Here is a 26,871-nt window from a genome sequence, read left to right on the forward strand (position 1 = left end):
TCACGCTGGGAGTTTTACTTAATGCTAAGGGTTGGATTTTATTTTGCTTAAATGTCAGAGTCTGTCTGCCACGCTGCTGCGGGAAAGGGAAGAACCAGAGACTGGTTAGCTCAAGTCCATCATATGCAGCTTAGAACAAAAAGTAGTTGTCTGGCTGGTGATTTCTCAGGCAAAACTCCAGCACTTCCTTGTCCAGAAAGCATCACGTCATTGCTGCCCTGCTTCAGAGAGGCTTCACCTGCTCATTGCATTGGGTCTCATCTGGATCTTCTCCACCTGTTGTGGTACCCTTTGGATCACCAGCACAAGAGGATGGAAGCTGCCAGGGTGGGAAGAGCTGGAGAAGGATTAGCCTGCATCTGCAAAGCACCCATGTCACCTGTGCTTTGCTCTTTGGATTGACTTTAAATGCAGTACAAAAGCCCCGAACAGGATCAGGGCCTGCCCTGGTCAGGAACTACTCCCCCATCCCCAGTGAGGCATCAGCTCCACCCAAGTCAGAGAGAAGCTTTGAAAAGGGGGAAAAGAGGAGAGAAGGCAGTGACAGAAGGACCTGAGCTATTCTAGAACTGATGACTGTGCCTTTGCTATGTGGTCAGGCAGGCTACTGGGTGCCCATAACCACCTGGGCATTTGGAGAAGATTCACAGCCCTGCACAGGATGGGGGATGAGGAAAAATGTGACCCTCAGGGGTGAGAAGAACAGGGACTCAGACTCCCCCAAAGCCCAGCAGAAAGACATTTCAGAGGAGCTGACAGCTCCCGTAGCTTGTGCAGTGGAGCTGTAAGATCTAGCATACCCCTCCTCCCTCTCATCTCTGGTTCTTATAGCTGAGGGGCAGAAGGGAGGACAAGACCCCAAAGATAAATGCCCACACAGCGTGCTGGGACAGCTCAGTGTCAGCGGCAGCAAGCAGAAGGAAGGAGCACTCAGAGCAGGGTTCTCCCAGCCCCTAACCTTGCTGAGAGCCAGCACCCAGGATTTATGGAAGAAAAGCTTGGAAGTGACCTCTGATCCACTCCAGCACCAAGCGTGGACTCGGATGGCATTACAGCTTGATGTACGGCCAGCGGGTTTGCCGGGCAGTCTCCTGTGAGCGATGGCTTGCGATATTTCTGGAGTTTATACCTAGCTCTCCAGCTCGATGGGCTTTCTGGGTATGATTTGTGCCGTGTGTAGCTCTATAAATATTGAGCTCAGAGAATTATATATGGCGACAGCCCTACAGCACTCCCGGTGATATATCCCTGCATTTGTGGTTGTAGGCGAATAATTTTAGTTTGAGTGGTGTGGCAATGAGAACAAGGAGGAAGTAAAATAAAAGGGTAATTCGAGCCCAAGTGAATGGCAGGGAGCATGCGTGAGGCTTCAAAGCCTCTCCCACCAATCACTCAGGGAATTGACAGCCAGGATAATTTCCCAAATTAGTTACCTTATCCCTTAGTGCTGCTGTCTGCAAAATTAAGATAACTCACCACTTTGCTGAAAGGATATGTTATAACAGGGCAAGGAAGGGGACAAGATTGGCACTCCAAGGGCGGGGTCAGACCCTCCCTGCTGGGGCATTCCTCAGGTTGGAGCATGGGGAGAACCTTGGCTGTTGCCACCAGACTCTCATTACTCAGTTTCCTGGAAAACTGCAGCAGAACTGTCCTGGGAAATCCTCATGACAAGCAGTTTGCAGGCCACCATGTAGCATGGGGACAAGGGATTTCTTCTGTTGTAAATCTGGGTATTGCTTAACTGATTTGGGATTGCTGCAGTGCAAGTGTTGCTTCCCCACCTGTATATCCCACAGTATTCCCTCCCTCTGGCCAGGAGATGGGCAAAGGGGGCTCAGACTTGTGCAGCCGCTTATCCCATTCAGGCCGATACCATCAGGGCCTCAGAACAAACCCCTTAGTGGGATGAGGAAATGACCAAATACCCAACTCCAGAGAAAAACTGAGGCCAAATTTCATGCCATGTCCCATTTGCTGTGATGCTTCAAGATGTTCAGGTGCTTGTGTCCATGCCGAGCTGGCCATGCAGATGGGTTCTCTAAACCAGGCTGACAGGTTCAGAAAACCCACCTTAAACCAGCAAAATTAATAATTTGCACCTTGGTGTCAGAGCTTCCATGGGAAGGGCCCATCTCTCAGCCCCACACTCCCCTGCTGCAGGTGATAGGGGGTGGCTGGGTGACTGAGCTCTGTGTCCCTTGATGGAAAGACTGAGGAATTAACCTTTAATTGTGAAGTATGTGAGTGAACAACCACCTGAGGAATGGGATTATGAGGGAGGGAAAAAGAGTGGGTGGACCCAGTCTGCTAACACACTTTCCTACAGCAACCAGCCTGCAGCAATGTGTCTCAGGGGTGCCCATTCCAGTACAAATGCCTTAATGGGCCCATTATACTTACATTTCCATCACTGTACTGTTGCAGACCTGGACCCATGGCTCCCAAAAATTGAGTTTGTTAGTCCAGTGTCAACGAATAACCTCAGGAACAGACCAAAAAGGAGCCAAGTCTCATCCTCCCCTGGGAAACACACACATTCAGCTCCCTCATAACCACCTAAGGGCAAAGACGTCAGTGTTGGGTGAGCAAGCAACAGGCCAGGAGCAGGAGAGACCATTTACAAGGAACTGGAGTGGTTTGCTCTGATTTTGTAAAGAGATGAAAGGTCAACAGAAGGCAATAGCCCTTCTTGGTGGCTTTATATCAGGACAGAGAGTGCAGATGTTTGCAATCACAGCTATTGCAGACACAAAGGATGTGAGAATTGATCTGATTTCTTTCTCCAGAAAAGGTTTAAGATACCTGGTAAGGAAACCTATTTCCAGTGAAAGCTGCTGCTTTAACCTTGAAAAGACACAAAAGGCTCAATGAATTCTGGATTTGACACAAAGCAATTTGGGGTTAAAGTTGCAACTTCTAACATGCTAGAAGCCTTGTAGGGCTGGGATAGATGGCTAGGTTGTCCATCACAGGGCCCCTTTAGCCAAATATTGATTTTCCTCTAGGAGATTTGCTACAAATCAAGAAGGAGGAGTCTGAAACACAAACTAAGGGTCCAACACATTGTGCCTGGGAGATCCAGTAGGTCAGACGAATTGCTAGAAGGATCTGTTGTGGCCACAAAACATTAATCACTCACCCACATGAGTCACTGGAGCATTTCATATTCCTTCCTCCGTTTCTGGATTACTTCCCCACCTGGGCAGACCTAGCAAAGCGTGGCTCCAAGCCATGTGGTTCAGGAAGATAAGACCTGCAAACCAAAGCCAGTGCCCAAGCACAGATAAAGAACCCAGACTTTCTGGATTGCAGCCCTGAACATTTCCTTTCAATGTTGCTGCCTGCTTTGGTGGAGCGACTTGATCCTACTGCCGGGGTAGTGTTCCCTGGGCTCCTTTTGCAGGCACATGAGGTGTCACCCATGAGCTGCAGTAGCTAGCAGAGCACCTGAGAGCCGGTGGCCTTTGCACCAGCATCCTGTGGAGGAGGTTGTCCTGCTGCTGCTGTTGGAGCCAGCTCAGCTCCATGATCCAATGGCCTGGTGTACAATGTGGCTAGACAAAGGCACCCTGCAGGCAGCATCATCTCACCCATCCTCCTGGCTCCCCGCTTGGTAGCGTCCATCTCTTCCCTTGTATCAGCAGGAGGGGCTGGAGATATCCTGCTCAGACCACCTCTTTAGCCTGTGTTGTGCATGAACAGCTTGATTCTTTAACTGCTGAGCCCTCTCTCTTGCACCTCTCATTGTCTGTACTGCTGATATTTCTCTGCAAGAAATAAGATTGGCTGCTGCTGAGCTGCTGCTGTCCCACTTCATCCTCCAACTGCACTGATAATTCACATGAGACTTCATTTTACCCTTACCTGAAGCAGCCAAATACACCTGTGAGGAGAAATTAGCTGCTTCAGTGGCACAGCTCAGTTGCTTAGGAGATTCCCAGTGCCTCCAGGGCAAGGAATAAATGAAGCACCTCACTCAGCAAGTGTCTTCCCCAAGGAACATGGCTCAGTGCTCTGCTCCCCAGCAACCCCACTGAGGAACTGTGCCAAGCAGGGTTCACCAGGGCTTTATCCCACAGCGTTAATGTTTTCTCCTTACTGCAGGAAATAATGCACTACAGCAGGTTTGCTGTGGATTCACCTTCCCTCTTTCCTACCACACTCAAGCTCTTTCTCACTCTTCCCAGCTTTTATTTCCATTTTGTACATTAGCAAACAGTCTCAGCATCACCCCAAATGTCTGGCCCAGCCATGGCTGTAGTAGGGGATGGAAATGGAGTCTGGCTCTTGCTGTGCCCCTGCATGCTCACCTAGCCCCCAAAACAGTCCTTTTCTCCCCAACACTGGCACTTCGCTGGTCTTTGTCAGACAAAGAGAGAAGGGTCACCTGTGAGGACTCACCCAGGGCATCTGCCACTCAAGTGTTGACAAGTGTGAAACCCACCTTCAGATCCCCATCCCAAACTGTCGGGACCTGCTGTCAGCTCTCCTCTGCCCTAGGGAAATCCCATTTGGGGCAGGGCCACGAGGAGGACACAGGCAAGGAGGACAGAGATCAGCCTGACCTTAAGGAAGGCCAAGAGAGCGGCCAAGACTGAACCAGAGAGGACAAAAGCTATTGGGCACAGAAGAGAAAGTTCACAGTTGGTAGACCATCCAGAGAATGTTTATCCCAAATTTCAACATACCTTTTTAGATCATTTTGGCCTCTGCCCTCTGGGCACCATTTCACTACTAAACGCTCTGTGGAATAAATGCCAAGTGATGGTGGAACACAAATAATCCCTTCTCATAGAGAATTACTTTTCTGGTGAATACTGAGCTATAAATGCAGATTTAAAAAGCAGTAACTTGTTAAACTGACACACACAGACACACACAAGCAGACCCCATTAAAGTCATTTGATGCGAGCCAGGGAAAAGTGCCTCTAAATCACATAATTATTTTAAGAGACAAAGACATTTGCTTAAACTGGTTCAAATCACCTTTGGGGAGGGAGGAGAGAAGGTTTGTGTCTGCACCATTAAGTGCTTTGATTTCCTGCAGCTCACCCCAGACTCTTGTTTTAATAGCATTAAACATATGAATATGTGATAATAAAATACAGGTGGTTTCCTTGAGCTTTATTGACTTTGTTTGTCACAAAGACAAAAATCATTGCTTCCTTATTTATCTGCTTGAGCATTTCATGGGTTTGTATTTTTTGTTTTGATGAATGCAAGCAGCCTCTTGGCTGTCCTAGAGAATTGTTGCAGCCACGTGTTTTGATCAAAGCTCATCCCCCTCTGCTTAAAAATCCCAGCTACTTGTCCCCAGTTACTGTGCTCCATGAGCCAGGAGGTAGGGGTGTGTAGCCAGGAGAGGGATGGAGCCAGTCCCCTTTCTCCATGCCTTGCTGGAGCTCAGGGAGTCAAGGGCCTCAGCTTTGTGTTCTCGGTGTGGCTGCAACCCCCAAGCAGTGGCCCTGCACACACCACACACCCCACACCCCATCCTGGCACTGCCCAGTGCACCCAAACATCCTGCAACTTACCCAGCACATGAAGCATCAGCACATGGGATATCCTATGGAAAGTCTCGCTTTCTAATCGCAGTGGGGAATAATAAATAGAGGGGAATCCATCCCTTGAATTTCTCAGGGCTGGCTTTATCCAAGAAAAAAGCATGTAGCTGTGGTGCTTAGGGACATGGTTTAGCGGTGGACCTGGCACTGCTAGGTTAACTGGTGGACTCCATGATTTGCAAGGTCTTTTCCAACCTAAATTATTCTCTCTCTGTGTCCCATTCAGGGACAGGTTGTGTCTCCAAGGACGCGCGCTCAGGGCTGGGCTTGGCTATCCTTTATCCTGAGCACCCAGTGCTCCCAGTCTGAACCATTCGCTGGTTTGCCTGGGGCTCGGCTGCCCGTGGTCATCCCACCCTGTGCCTTGGGCGGGGGGCGAGCGGAGCGCTCGCCAGGCGCTCCCTGACCCCTAGATGGAGCTCGGTGCCCGCCGATCGCTCCCGGGCGGCCCCGGGGCGAGCAGGGATGTTCCCCGGCAGCTTCCCCACCGCCCGGCACAGGGCCGAGGAGAGGGGCAGGGTGTCCAACCCAGTCCTGCTTGTCTAATTCGCCATGGGTGCTGACCCCTGGCCTGAGAGGTTGTCACCGGGACAGCGTTTCACGTCCTGCTGTTCTGGCCAGCTCTGTGGGTCACTATCCACCAGGGTCACCTGTGAAGGGGCAGTGCCATGCATTTTGGGAGAAACACCCATAGCTTTGACACCCATGTGCCTCAAAGCACTTGTGGTAAGGGTTATCTTGCCCTAGACCCCATCCTATGGGGAAAACCAGACAGGCAAGCGTCCCTCTTCGTCTGCTGCTGAGAGGTTTGAGGTTCTCTGGCTCCCATCCAGGAAACATCCATAGGGCCTTAAAATAATGGCAAATTAAGGGAGGTATCTGAGACTGAAGGGAAGGACAGGACACAAGGAAGGAAAAAAGGACCGTGGGGTGAGTTCCACGCAAGGCAGCATCTCTAGAAGTGCCAAGCAACACTCACCCAGTCCTCCCATCCCACCTCTTGTGTGAGGGGGTCTCCACTCCTCTTATCCCACCAGAGCCAGCTTGGGCCAAGCTGTCAGCAACAGTCAGGGTTTCATCCAGGAAGGGGAGTGAGGCTGGAGTTACCTCCTGCAATCCTACTTGTTGGCAGGGAAGGAAGAGAAACTGGCTCCTGGGACACCGGAGATGTTCAGCAACAGGACACAGTTCCTCACTCCTCACCTCTTTTGGCAGTGTCTGTGGCCACAAGGTCCCTGAGGAAATCCTTTCTGCTGAGTAACATTACAGGTGTGTCTCTGCCTGTCTCCCCACTCTCTCTGTCATGCCTGTGGTGTGTTTCCCCGGGGACTGGCGCACACACGCGCACCCTGGGGTCCCAGCAGGGGATCTGCATTCCCTCACCAAACTGCTACAAGTCTGGCTTCTGCCTGTGGTGTGTGAGATGGCTCTGCTCAAATCTTCAGATCTTCAAGGGGCCAAATCTGGAGAGAGTGTGCATGGGAACAGTAGTGGGTACACCAACAGGTGTCTGGTGCCTTGCTCCACAGAGAGCATACCCTGCTCTACATCCCACCTCCTGCCTCTGGATGTGGTGGTATGAGCCACAGCAAAGGCAGGTTTCAGACCTGTCATAACAACTGATAAGGTTACAACATTTGCTTTCACTCCATCCCAAAGTGAAAGCCAGACCTTTTCAAGCATTTCTGCATGAATGGGGGTGAGTGGGAAATGCCCCTGCCACAGCTCCCTCACTTGCCTCTGCGAGTGGTTATGTCAGTGGGCAGGGTGCCTGGGACACATCCCTCTGTGGCTGCAGGTGTCCCTCCAATGGCAGTGGAGCACAGCCTGACAGTGGCAGAAACCCAACAGTGTTGTAAAAGCATATAAAACTTCCTGGAGCTTAATCCTGGAAGGAGGGAAATGCTCTGGATACATCCCAGCAGTTACCACCATGCTCCACAACAGTGTCACCATGTGATGCCATAGACAGGATCTGCATTTCAGCAGCAGTCCCATGGTGTGACATCTCTAGACCCTCCAGTGCCTGCCACTGGCACAGGGCCAGGCAAGCTGGGTATAGTAGTCCCTGCTTGGGAACAGCCCTCCTCTGCCCAGGCTCCCCTTGGACCAGGACCCCAAGGTGCCCCTCACCACTCACCTTCAAACACCACTGGCCTGCAGACTTGGTGCCTTTTTTCTGCAGCTCTCAGAAGAGCATCCTTGTGCTACATCATGGCTCCCCAGGATCTGCTGGCCTTTATCCTCTCCTCCCCCAGCCTGATCTCAGAGGACACCCCCACTTCTCCCCGAGGCTATCGTGAAAACAGCCAGATCAGCTGGGAGAGGGAGAGCACACAGAGGCCTGGCCACAACTCAGTGCACTTGTGATCATTTCCTCACCAGCATCCTGAGCAAGCCCCATCCCCACCTGTACCTCTTCCCTCTTGTCACCTTACGTGGGGAGATCTGGGGTCAAGCCCTGCCTTTCAGCACATTTTTGTCCAACACACCTGATAGCCCAAGCTCAATCTAACTCCCACTGAGCACTGACATTGCAAACTAGACACGTTCTAGATGAATACCTAGAGAGGAAGAGTCTGGTGAGCCCTGACACGTGCATAAAACCTTCACAACAGCAGGTAAAAATTGCTAAACATAACAAATTCCCAAAAATTTTCTCTTGCTGAGACAGGGAAGATCCTGGGAAACAAAGCTTTTCTCCATGTTTTCATTTATCCCCATCTTTGTACCGCTTCCCAGCTGTAGTTAAAAAAGTATATATTGATTGATATTTTTTAATCACTGCTTTGTTATTTTTAGACAGTTGCAGTCTAGGAAAGACAGACAGTTAACCGCAGCGCTCAGACCAGCGGGTTCACATTCTTTACAGGCAACGAGAGAACGAGTTTTCTCAAGCTTTGCTCTCTCCTGCTCGAAAATCAGAGCATGGGCTCCTCATTTCTGCTCATTTTATTTTTGTCTCAAAAGCAGAAAGGCAAAGGACGGCTGAGCTGAGGGTAAGTACCGAAATTCCAGCCCCAGGGAAGCGCAGAGCAGGGGATTGCAGCTCTCTGCAGTGGGATTGCCCACCTTCAGCACACAGGGGTTCGGCTGGAGTCTGGTGTGTGACCTGGACTTACAGAGCTGGAAGCTGCTGGGGCCAGCCCTGTGCTTACCACAGCTAGCTGCAACAACAAAAAAAAACAACCAACAAGCCCAAACAAAAACAGGAGGAAGCCAAAAATTATTTTCTACACTTGAAAAAATCAAGATTATTCTGGTGCTGTCAGAAAAAAAACTAACACAACTCTTTGAATACAGTTTTAGGTGTGACTTGAATAAATGTATAGAATTAATTTAAAACTACCAGTAACAAAGAGTTTCTGATTAATGGAAAGGGGCAAAAAACCTCTGTCCTAATCTTGGACAAGCACTGGCTCATCAACAAATTTCCTACTGTAACAGAAACAATAACATGATTTTTTAAAAAAATCATCAAAGTCACATTTAGCTGCACAAACAAAAGATCTGAAAAAAACAATCTGGTGTGACTCCAACAGAAGTTTATTGTGATAATCTATAGCTTTGTGGGCTTTTTTCTTCCCTTAGTATTTGTTTTAAGAAAATCTACCCTTTTTCCACAATTTGAGACCTTCTCATTTAGAAAATTTTCATCCAGGATAATTTGATAATTCCAAATGTTATTTCACAAACGGTTTTCAAACAAGTGGCCATCAAAGCTGACCACTGCACAAAGAAATCAGTGTCACTCAGCCAGTCTGCTTCTGGCAGGGGAAAAAAAAGGTTAATTCAAAAAGTTCCAGCTGTCCCAGAGCCCCAGAGAAGAATGGCTTTTTACTGTAACCCAAACAGTTTTCAGCAAAGCCATTTTCAATTTTGTCAGTAAATTGGTTTGGGTTTTTTACCCATCTAGCCTCGAGTGTCTGTGAGCTGGCCTTGGCAGCGAGGAGGGGCTGCCTCTGTGGGGATGGGCTCCGGCTGCCGCCGTGCTGAGGCAGCAGCCCCAGTTTTAAGCTTTTCCTGTCTGTTGGTTAATCAGGAGCACATTTAAAAATACTGATCAACAGTCACAGTGAGATAATGAAAATGATCCTGCATATGGGTGTTTGTGGGGTCAGTGCCTCCTTTCATTATCAATTATACAAACCATATTAGAGGACATGTACACTTGCCTCAGTCCTTCTCCAGCAAATGCCACATACAGGTGACTCTCACTGCTGCTGCTGCTGCAGGAGAAATAACTTTAAATATATAGCAAATGCCCCATAGACAGGATAATGCAGCCCAAGAAAAGCTACATGTGGTACTCATGTAGAAAGTGGGGCATGCCTGTACTGCAGGGATCAAACTTGCTGGCCCATGCCCAGGAAAAAGCACAACTGCTGGCTCTGTTCAAGGTGGAAGGCTCCAGCAAAGACCCTTCAGCCTTTTCCTGGGCCATCTCTCAGCAGAGATAAACTAACTGATCCTCGTTTGGATGACTCATGTGCTCAACTAATTGGCTAAATGGGGGCCAGACCTCTGGTTCCCTCCTGCCCTCATAATTTGCTGAGCTTGGACCAAACCCAGACAACCACAGCCCATCCCATTGGGCTTTGTCTCTTCCAGCTCCACACAGATGTTTAATACTCCAGTTGCTTGTGCAAAGACGGTGCTTTCCCCCGCTCCAGATTTTGCCTTCAAAAGCTCAGCGCATCCATAGCCAACCCAAATGAATGATAGCTCTCGACCCCTGGCAGTGTTTTGGGTGAGAGAGATGAGCACAACCCCAGTGCAGCCCCCTGTGATGCCCCTGTGCCTTCAGGGGCAGGCATCACACAGGCTTTTCCACCCCAGACCAAAGTCACTCTACCTTGGTCTGTATTTCCTAGATACAGGCAAACGGTAGAAAAACATTTCTCCCTCATTCCCATTTCATGTTTGGGATTTGCTTTATTTTGAGAGCAAGGGAAGGGGGAACTGACTTTCAAGGCATCTTAATGCAATTTTATTCCTGCTCCCAAATAAATATGATACAAAAAATTAAATCAGCCTTCAATGTGATATGGATGGCCCCAGGATACGGCTGAGGTGATGTCAGTCTAGAAAACATAACATTACGTGTCATTGTTTCATGTCATTACTTATTGATTTAATTCCATCATATTTCAGACAACTTTTATTGTCTAGGTACAAATCATCATATTAATAACTGGAAGCACATATGCAGATATCAAAAACACCTTCTGCCACTAAGCCAATTTTTAAAATGAATCCAAGAGAAATATTTTAAGAGAAAACTCCTCCAGAAGCAATTTTTCCAGGGACAAGAAAGACCATGCAACTGTTTTTCTGGTTCTGATGTAACATATATTCTCCTTTCATACTGAGATTCCTTTTTTCTTTTGGTCGTTTTTTGTTTCTTTAACAGGAAAGATTGATAAGAAAAAGGAGAAGTCATCAGTTTTGAAAACAAGGTATAGATAAATGTTCTATCTAAACATATTCCCTCGAATGTGCATTATCATATGTACAACTTTGCCGGGGAACATTTTGGGTTATGAACTGAATAATGTGGATAATATAAAATGGCTGTCTTGGAATTAAATTTTGTAATATTGATGCGTCATAATAATAAAATAGAAAACAGTTTTAATATTAACAGTAAGTCTTATCATCCTTTCTATTATTATTATTATTTTGTGGTAGGTGTTTTTTCCTATGCAGAAACCCTGAAAACAAAAATATACACTGCAACAAACTATAAACCATTAAAGATTTGTACACAGCAATGCCTCCTGAAGGAGTTCATTTTTCTAGACAAAGTTGGGTGTGTGTTAAATAATTAGCTTAATCAAAAACGAAAAATCTGTCTGTAGTATGAAACAGAATTCAAACAAAAGACTTCCCTGAAATATATGGTGGGAAAAATACAAGTTATTTTATTTTAGTAGTTTTCTGGCAGCAATCAACATCTTTTAAAGATATCTCCAAAAATGCATGTTCTCAGAATTTCGTATTTTCCTGTGGTTTATCTTTTTTTTTTCTTTTTTTTAGCTTCTTGTCTCCATTGCTGCAGATGTTTCTCTGTGTTCTCATACACATTGGACTGCAGAATGGGAAAATCCTGCAGCACCATTAATTCTCAGCCCAGTCCTACAATAGCAGATTTTGGATGAAGCAGGCTATTCATATGCTCCCTTAACAAATTCCCCAACAATGCTGCCCCCAGAGGACCCAGCTTCCCAGAGCACTATCAACCACCAGGTAGCAAAGGCTTGGGGTATTTTGTAGCAGATCCCAGGTCCCACAGTCAGCCTGGACCCCAGGGCCATGTCAGGGGGTCCCTGCCACTGCTCGTGGCTGCCTGCCCTTTTCAGTCATATCCTCCAACATCCTTCACTCAGTAATTCCCAGTGTTGGAAGGAAACACCAGGCTGGAGCCAGCCACAGGGCTGGGAGTCTCCCCCAAGGAGTCTGATGTGAGTTTTCCTACCCACTTGATTTTCCTCTGAGAAGGGCTTGTCAAGATGGAGACGATGTCCTGCAGCAAGGCAGAGCATGAATGGAAAACAGTGTTCCCAGAACAATCCCCTGCGAGATTGTCTCTGAAATGTACTCTTGCTCACTTCTTTATATTCAAATTCCCTTTTCCATATTCAGTCTCAGACACGAATATCTGTAGACCTGCCTCAGCCCAGGTGAGACCTCAATCTAAGGTCTTATTCAATAAATTATTCCACATGAGTTTAAGGCTAAGCCCCTGCATAGTCCCTGCCACCCCCAGCAAGCCCCCTCAGAAGGCTTCAATTAAAGCAAGTGCTAAATGCACTGCTGGGTTGAAGCCTGAAAATATTTATAGGACAAGCTTAAAACACAGTATATTACATCTGGAGCTTCCAAAGCCAAGTGGACCTGAGCAAAGTCAAATGGAAATGCTAACTCTCTTTTCATTAAAAAAAAAAAATAGCACAGGCTTCAGCGTAGTTGTGATATGCTGTCTCCTCTTGGGGAACTAATAGACAGGGAACAGCAAGGCTTTAAATGATTTATTCAGTACCCTGGAGATTTTTTTATTTTCTTTTTCGTTTCCACATAAATTACACAAGCACTTTATAAAATGAATACACATAAAACACCTTGTAAGTGCATAACTTAGAAAAAAGAAAACAACAAACAAAAGCAAACAAACGAATGCCTTTAAAAATCTCACTGAAAATAGGTTTTCTGGTTGCTTGTTTGTACTAACTGCTTAAATTGGCAGTGCTGTTTTAGATTATAAGTAACTGAAAAATATATACTGTTTATATATATATATCTCTATATATTCCTGGCATTTGCTAGAAGTGCTTTGTTTAATTGTGTCTCGTTCTCTTGGTACAATTAAAAGAACAACTAAGTTAAACGGCTGAGAGTGAAATCGATTTTTTGCTGTCAGGAACTGCCTTCTAATGGGAAACTGATAAAATAAAACATTGGACAACATTTTGCAAATTATATGGAAATATTCCATGGAAAGAAACTGCATTACCCCCGCAAACTGCCACGCAGGTCTTCTTGTTATTAAAATACACGCTGATGGGCACAGAGTCCGTGGCAGCTAGGGACTGTTTGGGCTCTTCATACAACTGAGATATCATATTTACCATCCTCAGGAGTCTGTCAGATCCTTCTCTTGTTCCCCCCCTCACAAGAAAAAATTAATGAAAAAGGGGAGGAGAGACAGCGAGGTGAGATCTGAAGGGTTCCCATCTGGCACAAGCAGAAATTGCTGCTGTTTCCTCCATTTGTTGCATCCCCGAATGTCACCGGTGAGGACAACCCGAGAAGTCTCACTGCAGAAATGTGCTTCCCTGGAGCCTCCGCCTTTTCTTTCAAGTCACCAGTTCAAAACATATATATATATGTATATATATATATATATATGAATATATATGGATGGATATATAAGGGTGACCATAGACTTTGCACTGCCGCCAGTAGAATCCTAAGGAAGTTTTCCTGTCCCCCAGCTGGATGAATGCCGGCGGCTGTGTCCGTCAGGGCTGGGCTTTTGTCTGGCATCACGTCAGCCAGTTCAGGGTCAACACTGGAGACTTTCAAGAGAACAAAGGGGTTGGGGGGAGGTGAGACAACATTGCTGCTCCAGCAGCTCCATGGCTGGGGAGAGTTTTTGGGGTGACTTCCCTTATTTTCGGTCCTTGTTGAGGGTTTCCCCAGCTGGACATGTAGGATGCACATGGCCAGAGGATCAGGGGGTTCCAGCACTCCTTGGGGAGAAACAGAGTTGCTACATGTCCCACCAAGGATGCCACGTGTCCCCCTGGGGACAGCCCCACCAGTAGAAGGTGTATGTGCCATCACTGGGTGCCAGACTTATTCACAAGCAGAGGCGACAGTGGTGACACTGGTGATCTTGGTGGAGTCATCAGACCAAGGCTGGAGATTCTGGAGGGCGAAGAGAGAGGAGTTGTGGACACAGATGGGGTCGGCTTGGATGGGCTGGTTGATGGTTTTTTGGAAGGCTTCTTGCTGCAACTGCATGAGGATGCGGTTTGCTTGCTGCCGCTCGGCCTCCCGCTCCTCTGCTGTCTGCCTCCTAGGAGAGAGAGAGCCATTAGGGGGGCCTGGGGAAGCAAAGGAAGGGTATCTCCAGAGAGATTAAGTTGTGCTGGGTGATCATGATGTGGGAGTGCAGGGGTAGGAAAAGAGGGTTTCTTGCCATGTTGTGGTCCCACATCCCCTTCACAAATGGCCAGTAAATCCCATAAACTGGGGACTGAGTCTGTCTGTCTTACTGGCCTCAGCAAAAATTGCTCTGATCAAAGAGAGTTTGGAGCAGCCCATAGCTCTGGATTATTCCCTGCCCACAGGAAAAAAAAACAAGCAGAGACAAAACACCTGAAGTGTCACACAACAGCATTACAAAAGTTGCAATTCCCTGAAAACATGCTCTGAGTCTGACAGCAAGAGCCAAGCATGCAAAGCCCCAGTAAAAAGCATGGAGCGGGATAAGGTGAGGCAGTGACTGGCAGTGTCACACAGCTGGGAGATGGGCAGTGCCAGCCTGGACATCCTCTTCCAGCATCCAGGTTTGCCATCTCGTCTGCCAGGCTGTGGTGGCCAGCTGCTGAGATCTTGGATGAAGGCAAAAACATTCCCATGGCAGGCAGCAAAATTTCAGCTAAACACTAGAAACAGATTTTTTAGCAGTAAGAAAAATCAAAGCACAAAATATACTATCTGGAAAGGGTGAATGACAGTGTTTACAAACAGTTTGGACACATTTCTGCCTGGTATGACACCAGCAGATGTGATCCCTGAGGAGAGGGTGTTAGGGGGTCAGAAGGGGTTCTTTCCAGTGTTGGTAGGGCCTTGGCTCTGGGCTGTCTGGGAGCAGAAAATGGGATAGGTAGAAACTGCCTGAATGCTCTCATATCCATGATGAAAACCCCACTCCTGCTTGCTTGGATGGCAGGTCAGTCTAAAGTCTGCAGCCTGTGGTTGCCTCTGCTTCACCTGGCACCTCTATTGATGCTGCTGGGAAAACCGGGGAGCAACTCACAGTGCTGGTTCCAGGATGATTCCCGAAGCATCCTCTCCCTCTGTCGTACCCCCGGGCCCAGCTGACGTTCTCTCAGCAGCTTCAGTGGACCAGTGACACAGGAAATGGCAGCTTTTTAATTTAGCAGCTCAGGGGGATATGAGATGTCTCATCCTCTTTGGTCGTGGGAATTGGAAGTGGCAGCTCTGATCTCCACAGTGACATCTCAGAGCACAGGGCAGGGGGTACCTGGCTCCCAAAGGTGAAGCAAGCCAGGGCTTGGATGCCAGCAATGGCCCTCTGGGCACCCAAGCCTCCAGACATGTGGCCAGTGTTCCCTCCTGGGAGCAGGTAGTTCAGGGCTCAGTCCCTACTCTAATCACTGTGTCAACATCTCACATCAGACATCTTGGGATGAGGGGGCTCAGAGCAACACCAGCATCCCTGTGCAGCCTGGGGAGCAGCTCAGTCTCTGCTTCAATGAATATTTAACGACTCCCTGCACAATGAGGAGATGCTCCAGGAGGAGGGAGGGACCCCCAAGTCCAGGGTGATCAGGAGCATCATGGCTGTGAACACCTTGCTCCCAAGTATCTCCAGGCTGCAAGCAGCTGGTCTAGTCATGGATTCACACCAGAACAGGATTCCCAGGTTCATATCTGCCTGGAAAGAGATGTGTCTAAAGCAAGAGCCCACATCTGAGGAGGGGATCACACAGCCACCTCACTCCAGCAGAGACAACCAGGAGAGGAGAAGAGACAAGATTTTTCCCCCAAGTCTGCATTTAAGCAGTTAAACTCAGAGGGCTTACAGCAGCTCTCTTTTCTTGGATACTTCCCACTGCCTCATTCAGGCTGAGCCTGCAGCAGTTCCTTCCAGCTCCCAGTGCTCCAGGAACCACTCAGAGCCCTCTGCCCAGTGCAGGGACCTGAGGCAGCGAGATGGGTGTGCTATCAGCCAGGGGCACCCACATCTCCATCGCAACACCCAGCAGGCACAGATGCATAAAAGCAGAACTGACACGCCTGTGTCCCTCTGGCTCAGGCCAGAGATTCTCCCATGTCTAATATTACAGCTGAGGTCTGGCTGCAGCCTTTCCCTTGAGCAGAAGCAGGATTTTGTTTCTCTTTACCCAGCTATTTTTTGTAAAACACGTGAATAGGTTTGTATCCTCTGCACCTCTGCCAAAAGAGGCTGAATTTAGCCAACAGATGCAAAGAGTATTGACAGATGGATTTGCCTCACTTCCTTAGGAAACCTGGTTAGAAGACACAGCTGACCCCATTTTGCAGGCCACAGCAGAACTGTTCCTCCTCCAGGATCCTGCTCCTGGCCAACAGAAATCACTCCAGATAAAGACTTCCTGATACTTGGGGTATTGCTTTTCCATGGATTCTTTAGCGAAGAACTCACTGGGGTCGAAGATTCACACACCTCCTTGGTTTCAAGTCCTTTGCCCCCCATTTCTTACCCAAGCCCAGCATCCTCAGGCAATCACTGTCCTATTAACCCTTCAAAGACTCTGGGGAAGCCCTTTCCCCCCGTTTTGAAGAAGCTGCTGCCTGCCTGCCCTCCAGCACCCAGTGCTCAGCACCCAGCAGCACCACCCTTCTCTGCTCTTTGAGGGAGCTCCCCCTTGCCCATCATTTTCCGCCCCCGCGGGGTGCCTGTCCCCAGCCTAGGGCAGGGAATGTTCTCAGGGCTGGGGTGTTTCCCTCGGGAACATCCCGGGAAGGTGCAGCTTGGGAGGGGCAGGGTCACTGCGATGGAGACCTGGAGGCTCCGTGTGAGCCCAGCCTTCTCTTCCTCTCCGGCTTTACCGGCACGGCCGGCAGCAGAACAAAAAGAAAGCGTTTGGGCAAGGAGGCGCCGCGAACCCCGCAGGGACGAAAACCTCCGAGCTGTGCAGAGCCCGGTATTCCGACAGCCCCGGGCCGGGGGCTCCCACACGCAGCTGCCGCGGACAGAGGCGCGGGAGCCTCCGCACCCACTAGTGACGCGGACTGCACCCACTGCACGCGTGTGCGCACACACACATTCATCCCCGTGGCACACACGCACACCTTTTTGCGTGCAGGCCCGGTGTGCACACACCGTGGAATGCACGCACATGGCCCGCACCACACCGCACTCGTGGGGCTGTGTTTGGCACTCACAGCCCGTGCACGCTCACACACACACACTGAGTGCGGGCACACACGGGCATGCGTCGCCTTCACACTGACCGTGCAGTTCCACACGCGTGTCCTGCTTGCACACACGCCCGCAGGTGTGCACACACCACATGCACGCACACACACTGCTGTGCATGCACACGCACCTGTACACACACGCTCGCATTCACACACCCGCACGGGGCTCGCACGCCTCTGCGCAGCCACCAATGCTCCTGGCAGAGCTGCTGGCAGCCAGATCTGTCCCCCTCGGGATGCCCCACCCCTGTCCACCGAGATTCCCCGGTCCCTCACCTCCACTTGGTGCGCCGGTTCTGGAACCAGGTCTTCACCTGGGCGTCCGTCATCTTGAGGGCCTTGGCCAGGGCAGCGCGCTCGGCCGAGGCCAGGTATTTCTGCCGGTGGAAGCGCTTCTCCAGCTCACAAATCTGCAGGCGGGTGAAGGAGGTGCGCGGCTTCTTCTTCTTGGGGGGCGTGCGGTTCTGGTAGGGGTGACCTATACGGCGTGTTACAGTGAAGGGTGAGAGGGCCACTGGGGGGGACACGGGAGGAAGGGGGATGAGAGGCAAAGAAGCAAGCAGCGACACATCAGCAGAGGGGCTCCGGCTCCCGGCCGCTGGGCTGGGGACCCCCCCCACCGCTCCGAAGCCGCGGCTTCCCCGCCGACACCCACGCACGAGCTGCAAAAACTCGGCGGCGGCCCCGGGTACCGGGAAGGCCCGGCGGCCTTTCCTGGGTGCTGCGGGCACCCGCCGAACACCGGTCGGCTCCGGCGGAGGGGAAGGCGGCCGCTAGCCCGGCCAAGTGCCTGCCGGGGAACGGAGGGTCAGCAGCGGCAGCCGGTCCTGGCGCCGGGCCGGGGCTCCGCGCTCCGTGTCAAGCGGGCTCGGGATAATTTCGTTTGCGCGCGGAGGTAACCCCATCGGCCCGAGCCCCAGTGCCTTGTACACGGGAAGTAAAGTCCCGGACTGGAAACAGGAGTTGTGATTTGTTGTTCTGTTTGTTTGCCATTTTGTTTTGTTTCGTTCTGTTTTAAATATATATATGGTTTTGGTTGGTTGAGGATTTTTTCCAACCCCACCCAAAAAAAAAAAAAAAAATTAGTGAAAGAGATTGGTGAAATCAGGTGCTTGCCAGGGAAAAAGCCCGTTCGTCCACTCGTGGTCGTGCCCGAACCCAGCGCCATCGGGTCGAAATTAAACGGGAACTTTCAAAAATCGGGCCTCGGTTTCCGCCCTCGGGAAGAGGGGCCGATTCGGGCACTGATTTTTCCCCGCTGCAATTTCGTTCCTTTCTTTTGTTTGTTTGTTTGCGTCTTTTTTATTTATTTCTTTTCGTTGTTCGAGTTTTTGCTTTGTTAGCGCCGAAAGACGAGCCCAGATACACCTGGAAACGGTGGCAAGGCCGGAAAGCGTCTCCAGCCCGAGCCCCGCTCTGCTCGGGTCTGCAAAAAGTCCCTTTTGGGGAGGAAAAAAGGCTGAGCCCAAACCCGCAGCCGGGGGAAGCCAGCCCGGTTACGGAAGGCAACGGGACGGCCTTCCCGGGCAGGCCAGGGCCGGGGCCGCCGGTCTGCCTTCCCGCCGGCCGGGCCGTGCTTCCCAAATAACTCTCGGTTTTGAAGGAAAGTTTCCCCGGGTGTTGGCTCGGGCGGCAGGGATTGGGCAGCCATGCCCGGGGCTTGCGGGACGTGGTGTGCGGAGTTTACCATCCCTTTTCCCTCTTGTCCGCCTTTGCCGAGCCGCATCGCGGAAAAAAATTAAATTTTTTTTTTTCAAATACACCAAACTAATAAATTAAGAAATAAAAAAGAAACTAAAACAACAACCAAAACCCAAACCACATATACAAACAATCGAACCAGCCAAAATATCGAAACAAACAAACAAAAGGAAACACAACTCATTTAGGGGGGACTGAATACGCCTCATTTCCCACCCCGTCTTGCTTCTGGCCTCCTCCTGGACCGACTTCCCAGGACCATCCCGGCTGCTTTCTCCATCCGGCCGGAGAGATCCCCGGCTGGATCCGCTGGCACCGGTTGCCTCGCCGAGGCCGGGCGGCGGGAGAGGAAGCGGGGCAGCGGGGAGCAGGGAGAGAAAGGGGGTCCCGGTGGCGCGACTCACCTGTGAACCTGTCTTTTGTGTACCGCCTGTTGCTCTCCATCCAGGGGAAGGTGAGCCCCGTGAGACTGTTCATGCCGTTCACTGCCGGCACGGCGGCGGAGAGGGGCTGGTGGACGCCGCCGGCCACTGGGCGATGGGCCGGGACGCGGATCACCCCGCCGGCCGAGCTCAAGGTGTTGCCGTTCACGCTCACCGCCATGTTCACGTTGTAGGAGCCGGGCAGGCCGCCCATGCTGCAGGAGGTGCCGGTGTAGGCGCCGGCCGCGCCGCCGCTCGCCCCGTAGCCACCCGTGACCGTGTTATAGGCGCTGCCCACGATGCAGCCCAGGCCGTAGTCCGCCGAATCCTGCAGCCGCGGGTGCGACACCATGCAGCTGCCCGGCTCCGACGTGTTGAGGATCTGGTCGATGCCGAAGCTGATGGGCTCGGCTTGCCCTTGGTGCAGGTGGTGAGCCCCGAGGTGCTCCATGCCGCCGCTCGGGCACCGGGGCCGGACCTCCGCCCGGGCAGGGCAGCGCAGCCCCGCACCGCCCCGAAACCGGCAACGGGGCCGCACACAGCCGGGACACGCCGGCTACGCGCTCAGTCCCATAGCACGACGGCCGAGCACCCCAAGAAACGCCAGCAGAGCCACGCAAGGCCGGGACACGGCAGCCACACGCTCAGCACGGAGACACAGCAGCACAGCCATGCGCAGCCCAGGTACAAGAGTGAAACACCCCCGCAGCCCGGGACGCGACAGCCGTGCCCAGCGCGGCACAGGACACAGACACTGGAGACACAACCGCGCCAAACACACCCAACAGCTTCCAGGAACGGAGACGCGACAGCTCAACCACGCACACTGGTCCCGCTCCGATGAGACTCAGCACCCCCAGGTACCAAGACACGTCAGGAGCCTCTCACCCAGGACACACACACGTACCCACGGACACGCACACACACAAGGGTGCCCCGGGGACCCCTCGCCGCAGAGGGCGGTGGGGAGCCGGGAGCCCCTCGGAGCGGAGCGCGGCGGATTGTGAGTGCGATCGCCCGCCGCCCCGCTTGCCCATCAATCACCCTACCCAGGGCCTACTGCTGCAGGCCCTCACTCTCCATTGGTTGGATGCTGAAAGCAGCCCAGTGAATGACAGCAGAGAAGCGCACACAAGAGGAGTTTCTTCTTCCCCAGCCCCCCCTCGCACCCTCACCCCACCGCTAAAAAAAAAAATCACCGCCCGTCTCGGCCTTATAAAGTGAGCACTGGGTGCGCGTAGGGCACTGGGGGGTGAAATAGTGGCTGATACCGGGCGGCGGAGCAGGGATGTTTGGTCCCGGAGTTTGGGGCAGCGGACTGCTGGGAAGGGGAATCTTGGCTGCCAGCCCCCGCCGGAGAATCAAGACTAGGCCACGACCCCCACAGTCTGCCGCTGATCCCGAGTGAGGGCTGAAGCCGGAGGATCCCCTTCTGATGGGGTCCCAGACCCGTCGTGACGCTTTGTTCCGGAAGGGTATTCTCAATTTCAAAAGTCAGCACCTTTCAGAAAGCCGCGGAGCTGGCGGCTCTCCCATCACCAGACCCCAGAGCAGGGACACTGGGACGTTGAGAAGGGCACCCTACAAGTGCCCGGACCCGTGGAAGAATTGTGACGGGAGGAGGCGAGGGGCTCCTGAAGCACAACTTCCCCCGGAGAACCGGGGCGGGGCTGGCTCCCCCGGGACGATGGCAGGCCCCAGCTGCGCCCCGCGGGGCAGCGGCCACCGCGGCGGGGCGAGGGCTGAGGGGCACCCGCCACTGCCGGCTCCGCCGCCTGCCGCCGCGGTCCCCTTCCGCGCCTGCCCGCGGGGAGATGAGCGTTTTCGTTAAAAAAAAAAAAAAAAAAAATTATTTTAAAAGTTTATAACAAAATGAAAATGAAAGCCGCTATTGCAATTTCTATAAAACTTGTTGTGGCCCTGCCCCGTCCGTGCCTGCTCCGCGCAGCCGGGCCGGGGGCAGAGCTGCCGATGGGACAGGGACACTGCCGTCTCCTTGGATCCGGCCTCCCGCTGCTGCCGACCAGCGCTGCCCAGCGCGGCCCGGCGCTCCCGGCTGCGGCGTCAGGGTTTTGCCCCGTGATTTGTGCTCTGCCTGCCTTATCCTCCCCGCTCCTTGCTGGGACGGGCCCTCCAGGCCCCCTCCTCCCTGGCTGGGATAAAGGCTGCCCTTCACGACTTCAGCGTGCCCGTGGTTTAGAGCCCACAAGAATCCCACAGGACAGCCTGCTCTGGGGTATCCCCCATGCAAAACAAATGCGCTGGCATAGAAAGTAGTGCCTGTGCACTCAGGTACACCTCGTCACTCGTCACCAGATGTATCATCCCATCCACATCCTCACACTCGCCGTGCTGCACAAAAGCTCACAAACACCCTCATGAGCTCACAGGCACCCATGCTCGCAGTCCCACACATTCACTTGCACACGCGCCTACATTTGTGCACTTGTTCAAATGTTGCCACACACTCACAGACAGTTACAACGCCCCTGCACCCACACAAGTTCTGACACACGTTCTCAGTCACACCTTCACAACTGTACGTATTCACACACCCACAGTCACTCCCACAACAGACAGTAGCACACCACGGTACCCGTGCATTCAGGCACCCCCAGACACACACACACTGACACACCAGTGCTTGTGGGTTCCTGCCACCCTCACCCAAGCCAGAACCCTGCTGTGATAACCCAAGCCCTGTCACTATCACGACACCCACCACCCACAGCCCCATTCGGGAAGACTGTGGAGACAGCGGGCGGCAGCAGCAACCCACAGCCACCCCTCGGCCCCATGCCCGGCCGGTGCCCAGCCAGCCCGCCCCCACCACCACCACCCAGCCCTGCCTGCCCGCTGGGGTCGGGTTTCCCCCCCCCCTCCCAGTACCTGCCTCAGTTCTTGACTTCTGAACTCTTCAGGGAACTCGCTGGCGCCAGCTCCATCAACCAAAGTCCTTGTGGTTAGGAGGAGCTGGGAGAGGAGGGAGGGAGTGAGGGCTGGGGCCAGCCGGGGCCGGGAGGCTGCCCTCGGGCAGGGGGCCTTCTTGTCCCACAGGACTGCAGCTGCCTTTGCCCTTCTTCAGGATATGCATGAGCTTCTTCTTCTTCTGCCCTTTGTCACATAGGAGATGAGGGGCAGAGCCTGCTCACCTGCCCTGAGCATGTCAGGTTGTCTCTACAGGGAAGCAATAAAACATGCCATGCCAGTCCTGCACAGTGCCATAGAGTCGCTGCCAGTGAGCTCTGACATCCAGAGGGACCCAGATCTGCTGCCAGGTCCTGAGACCCAGGAGATGCCCCCCCTCCAGTAAATAACACAGCTGCCTGATGCTGCTTGCACATCCCAAAGGCCCCACTTGATGCCAGAGAAAGCCTTGGCCTCCCCTGTGCCAGGGATCCCTCAGGCTGAGCAGATGCCAAAGGCCCCAGAGGGACTGGCCTCGAGAAATCACAAGGTCACCACCAGTGATCCAGTCTGGTTAGCGACGGTCACAGCCTCCAGGTTTTGAGCCCAATATAGGGGCTTTGGAGCAATAAAACTTGCCAGGAGACAGATTATAGGTAAGTCAGAATTTCTTCTGTCCAGCACCCAGTGAGGACAAAGAGAAGGAGAGGCAGGGCTTGGTCCTGACAAGGATTCAAAATTTCTGGAAGTCAATGGGAATTATCGATGGGTTTGGGGATGATGCATAGCTCCAGGATTTACCCCCTGCACAAGCCACAGATTTCACTTGCATCCTTGAGAAAGCCACAGACCTCCTACCACTGGAAGTTTGGGCACTGCACATCTAAGCTCCGGGACAACATCCAGTTCAGATGTTCCCGTTCAAATTGCTCCTGGCCTCAGTTTCCCCTTGGGCTCTCCAGGGCTGTGGCTTGAGCAGTACTGTAGAGTACAAGGTTCTGGAAATGTCCTGTATCATTAGGGCTGGCAGTTAATATATGGTTTTTGCCTCCCAAATTCTGAGGCTGAAGAGGCAGTGCTGCAAGCTCACACACATCAGGGTCAGTCTTGGTGCTTTCAGGTTCACATCCCAACAGGAGAGCTTACAAGGACTAGCTCCCACTTTGAGGTGCATCCAGTGATCCTACAAATGGATCCCTGGAGTGGGGGACAGAGGCACCCCAGCCCAGCTCTCTCTGCCTGGACCCCTAGTCTGTATGTTCCCATTTGCTGAGGGCTGGATTTGTCCCTCTTTGCTAGGACTCTAAATGTCAGGCCCTGAAAAAAATAATCCAGATATCATACTCTAGGCAGAGTTCAGGGAGACGGGCATTCCCAGATATTTGCCCAAACTGCTTTGTAGGGCAGTAGGGTTTCTCTCCTGTACAGAGAAATCCTGTTTTGCAGGAAACACCAATAAGGTGGATCAGACCTCCTTGGAGGTAGACAAAAGCCTCCAGCACAGGAGCTGATGTGCACTATGTTGCTGCAAAATTAATACATTAAGGAAGCCCAGTGTCTTTGGTCTCCACTTCTCCAGAGCATCCTCAGCTCCTTCAAGTATCCACAGCCTCTACACATATTCCCGCCAGCCTTGAAACTTTTGTCCTCCTTCACCTACCCCAGACAAGCTCCTTTCCAAAATTGTGCTTCAATCCTGCCCCAGATGAGGGTTGAGGGCCGAGTATATCCATGCTAGGAAATGACAACTGAGATGAGGGCTCTTCCTGATGCATAAGGCTCTCCCTCCCCACGAAGTGCCAAGGGATCCTTTCTCAGGTTCTCTCATTGATCGTGTGCATCTGCCTCCTGCTAGCAGAGAGGAGCAGCCCAGCCAGGGCCTGACCTCCACCCTCCACTCCCCTTTTCTTCTGCCTTGCTGGCTTGCCAGGGCTCCCCTTGGCCCCCGAGCTCCTTTGCAGCTTGGGGCTCCCGGGAGTTTGGCATCGCAAGCTGCCTCTCTGCCTCGCAGCTGCTGGCCGGGACACCACTGCGAAATACAAGCCCTCCTGAGGGGACCGGGGACAAAAGTGGTGTGTCTGGGACCTTGGCAAACTCCCAGCAAAGCCCATCGGGCTCGGTCCGAAAACCGCACTTCCAGCAGTGCTTTCCGGAACCTATAAAATCCTCTATATTGCTGAAAAGAGAGCGAGCGAATCTGCCGCGGGCAGGTGCGCGGAGACAAACGCCCCCTCAGCAGAAGGGTGCACCCCGACTCCTTCCCTCCCTCTCTTGTTGGGCCGGGGCCTCTCCCAGCTCGGGTATTATCCATCCCTCTGCACGTCCATCGCCTCCCGCAGCTCTTTCTCTCCCGTCGCGGCCCCTGTGAAATCCATTACGGCGAAGGCGCCGGTGCCCAGGCGGGGCCGTGCGGGCCCGGGCTGCGCACGGGGGCTGGCGGGAGAGCTTCGGGGCCGAGACGGCCCCGTCAGGCGTCCCTTGCCTCTCCCTGGACCGCGGACCGCGGTCTCCGCTGCCGTCGGGGCTCTATCGCTCAGCGCTGCCGCTCGCACTAAATTATGCCGCAAGTGTCGCGACAGACGCCGATAGCGAAGCAGGACGCTCCCCGCACCAACCAGCCGGGTTCCTGCGGGGGTATGGGCTTCCCAACGGGAAATCTCGTTTTCCGCAGTTCGCACCGAGCCCGAGCCCGCACGGACGGCGGCGGCTTTTCCCCGGCTCGGGGTCCGCGGGAAGGGCGGCCTGCACTTCCTGAGCGTTAAAAGCAATTAACACCATTTGGGGAATTTTTAATTGCTCTATAAAGCACGCTGTAAATAATTACTCCCAGCTCTGTTGATCCCTCGATCATGCACTGACAGTTGTAATTTATGGCTTCGGAAACGTGGCCCCGTGCATTCAGCATAACTCCTTATTACAGTAATGACTTAGCGCCGCTGCACTTAATGAGTATAAAGTGCCCGGCGCAGCGGGAGCCGCAGCATCGCACGAACTTCGCCCGCAACGATATTTCTCCCCTTTATGGTTACAAACGACCGAGGGGTTACGAGTTAATACGGCGGGGAAGGAGCGGCGGGGCCGGCTCCGCGCTCTGTCAACGGCATCTCCCGGGGCAGTAGTTATCTACCAAAAATAAGTATTTAGAGCAGTCCGCAAACTGCCCCTTCGTCCCCCTGTAGCCGCTGGCTTTCTGGAGAAAATGGGCTCAGCAGAGGGAAGAGCAGGGTCACAACTCATCGCACCTGTGGGCGCAAGCAGTGCGGGTGCCGTGGAGTCCCGAAGGGACCTGCACCTTCTCTCTGCCTCCCACCTCTCGTTGCCCTGGGACTGACCAGCTCCATGCAACAGGCCGGGGGTCTCTCGTCCTTACGGACCCTCCCCAGACGGGGGTACCCGAGGGAGGGGAAGAAATGGGGTGGTGGTCGATGGGGCCCGCCGTACCCGGCGGCGCTCCATGAATATTCAATGTCGCCGGTTGCCCGGAGGAGCATCTGCCAATAAATTATTGGTCCTGCGGCACCAGCCCCTCTCTCCACCGTGCAGAAATGCGTGTAATCCCATTAGCCCCGTCCCTTTGGCCACCCGCCCCGCACCATCCCCTCTGTAATGAACTGCGTCTGGCCGCCACCCCCGAGGGCATCGACGGCAGTGGGGGACACCGGGGGCTCTGCCCCGTTATTAACTCACAGTTTAATTACACTCTCGGTGACAGCAAGGGAGCAGACGTGGGCTGGTCACACGCGCCCCTCTGCCGCCTCCCCCTGGGTCTCCCCCGCTCCGAGAAAATCTGACCCAGGCGACAGCCAGGCTTGTCGCGACATAGAGGATGGCAGTCGTGATATGGTCCCATCCTGAGGTTGCCCCGCACCCACGGGGGCTGCTCACCGCCGCCGGCTCCGGCTGCCGGCAGCTGCCCTGTTTGTTCGCTCGCCGGGGAAGCGGCGGCTGCTTTGTCTCCCACCCGCCCCGAGCCTTAGGCCTTTTCCCCATCAGACAAAGTCCTGTTTTGCCAACAGATTTGTGTCTCTCCCCTTCGCGGCCCCCCCATCTTAAAAGCCGCCCTCGGGGGCAGGGGCGCAGGCAGCTCTCAACGCCGGGCAGGCGGGAAGCGACCCGCCCTGCCGGCTCCGCTAACAGAGTAGCTTTCACTAATGAATGAGAAGATCCGATAATAATGGTCTTAATTATTGCAAACATTGTTACAGGCTTAGCTCTAAAAACCTCAAAACCCTCCTCGGTAAATCCTCGCGTTTGTTTGTTTATTTCCTCCCTCTTTTCCCCTCCCCGAGGTCAATTAGCACGCAAAAAGCAAATACAAATCATGGCAGAACCAATGGGTAAACTTAAATCTAATTTGCTGCTGTTTGCATTAGCCTTTGGAGAGGAGGACCGGGCAGGGGGGTCTGCCCCGTTCCCCTCAGGCAGCTGCCGTACAGGTGGGCGGCTGCGGGGACGAGTTCTTGCCCTGCCCGCGAATCCCTTCGGTCCCCGAAGTCAAGGGACTCGGACGGGTTCAGACGCTTTTCCTTATTTACACTTGTCTTTTTACAAGTGAT

General features: G+C 52.6%; 1 protein-coding gene across 1 annotated transcript; it reads right to left on the reverse strand.

Annotated features, from left to right (window-relative positions):
* Positions 1-13,925: 13,925 nt before the first annotated feature.
* Positions 13,926-19,859, reverse strand: TLX1 (T cell leukemia homeobox 1). The gene is made up of 3 exons (XM_069020443.1): positions 19,391-19,859; positions 17,562-17,763; positions 13,926-14,148 (listed from the first exon to the last, which is right to left on the reverse strand). Exons 1-3 carry the CDS (start codon positions 19,857-19,859, stop codon positions 13,926-13,928), a joined length of 894 nt encoding a protein of 297 aa, XP_068876544.1.
* Positions 19,860-26,871: the final 7,012 nt, after the last annotated feature.

The sequence above is a fragment of the Aphelocoma coerulescens genome, chromosome 6, assembly GCF_041296385.1.
Source record: "Aphelocoma coerulescens isolate FSJ_1873_10779 chromosome 6, UR_Acoe_1.0, whole genome shotgun sequence".
Classification (NCBI taxonomy): domain Eukaryota; kingdom Metazoa; phylum Chordata; class Aves; order Passeriformes; family Corvidae; genus Aphelocoma; species Aphelocoma coerulescens.

Excerpts from the sequence above, each read along its gene's own strand:
- TLX1 (XM_069020443.1), bottom strand. The coding sequence starts at position 19,859 with ATGGAGCACCTCGGGGCTCACCACCTGCACCAAGGGCAAGCCGAGCCC. Across the intron at positions 17,764-19,390 it reads CACAAAAGACAGGTTCACAG|GTCACCCCTACCAGAACCGC; the intron begins GTGAGTCGCGCC and ends CACGCCGTATAG. Across the intron at positions 14,149-17,561 it reads AACCGGCGCACCAAGTGGAG|GAGGCAGACAGCAGAGGAGC; the intron begins GTGAGGGACCGG and ends TCTCTCTCCTAG.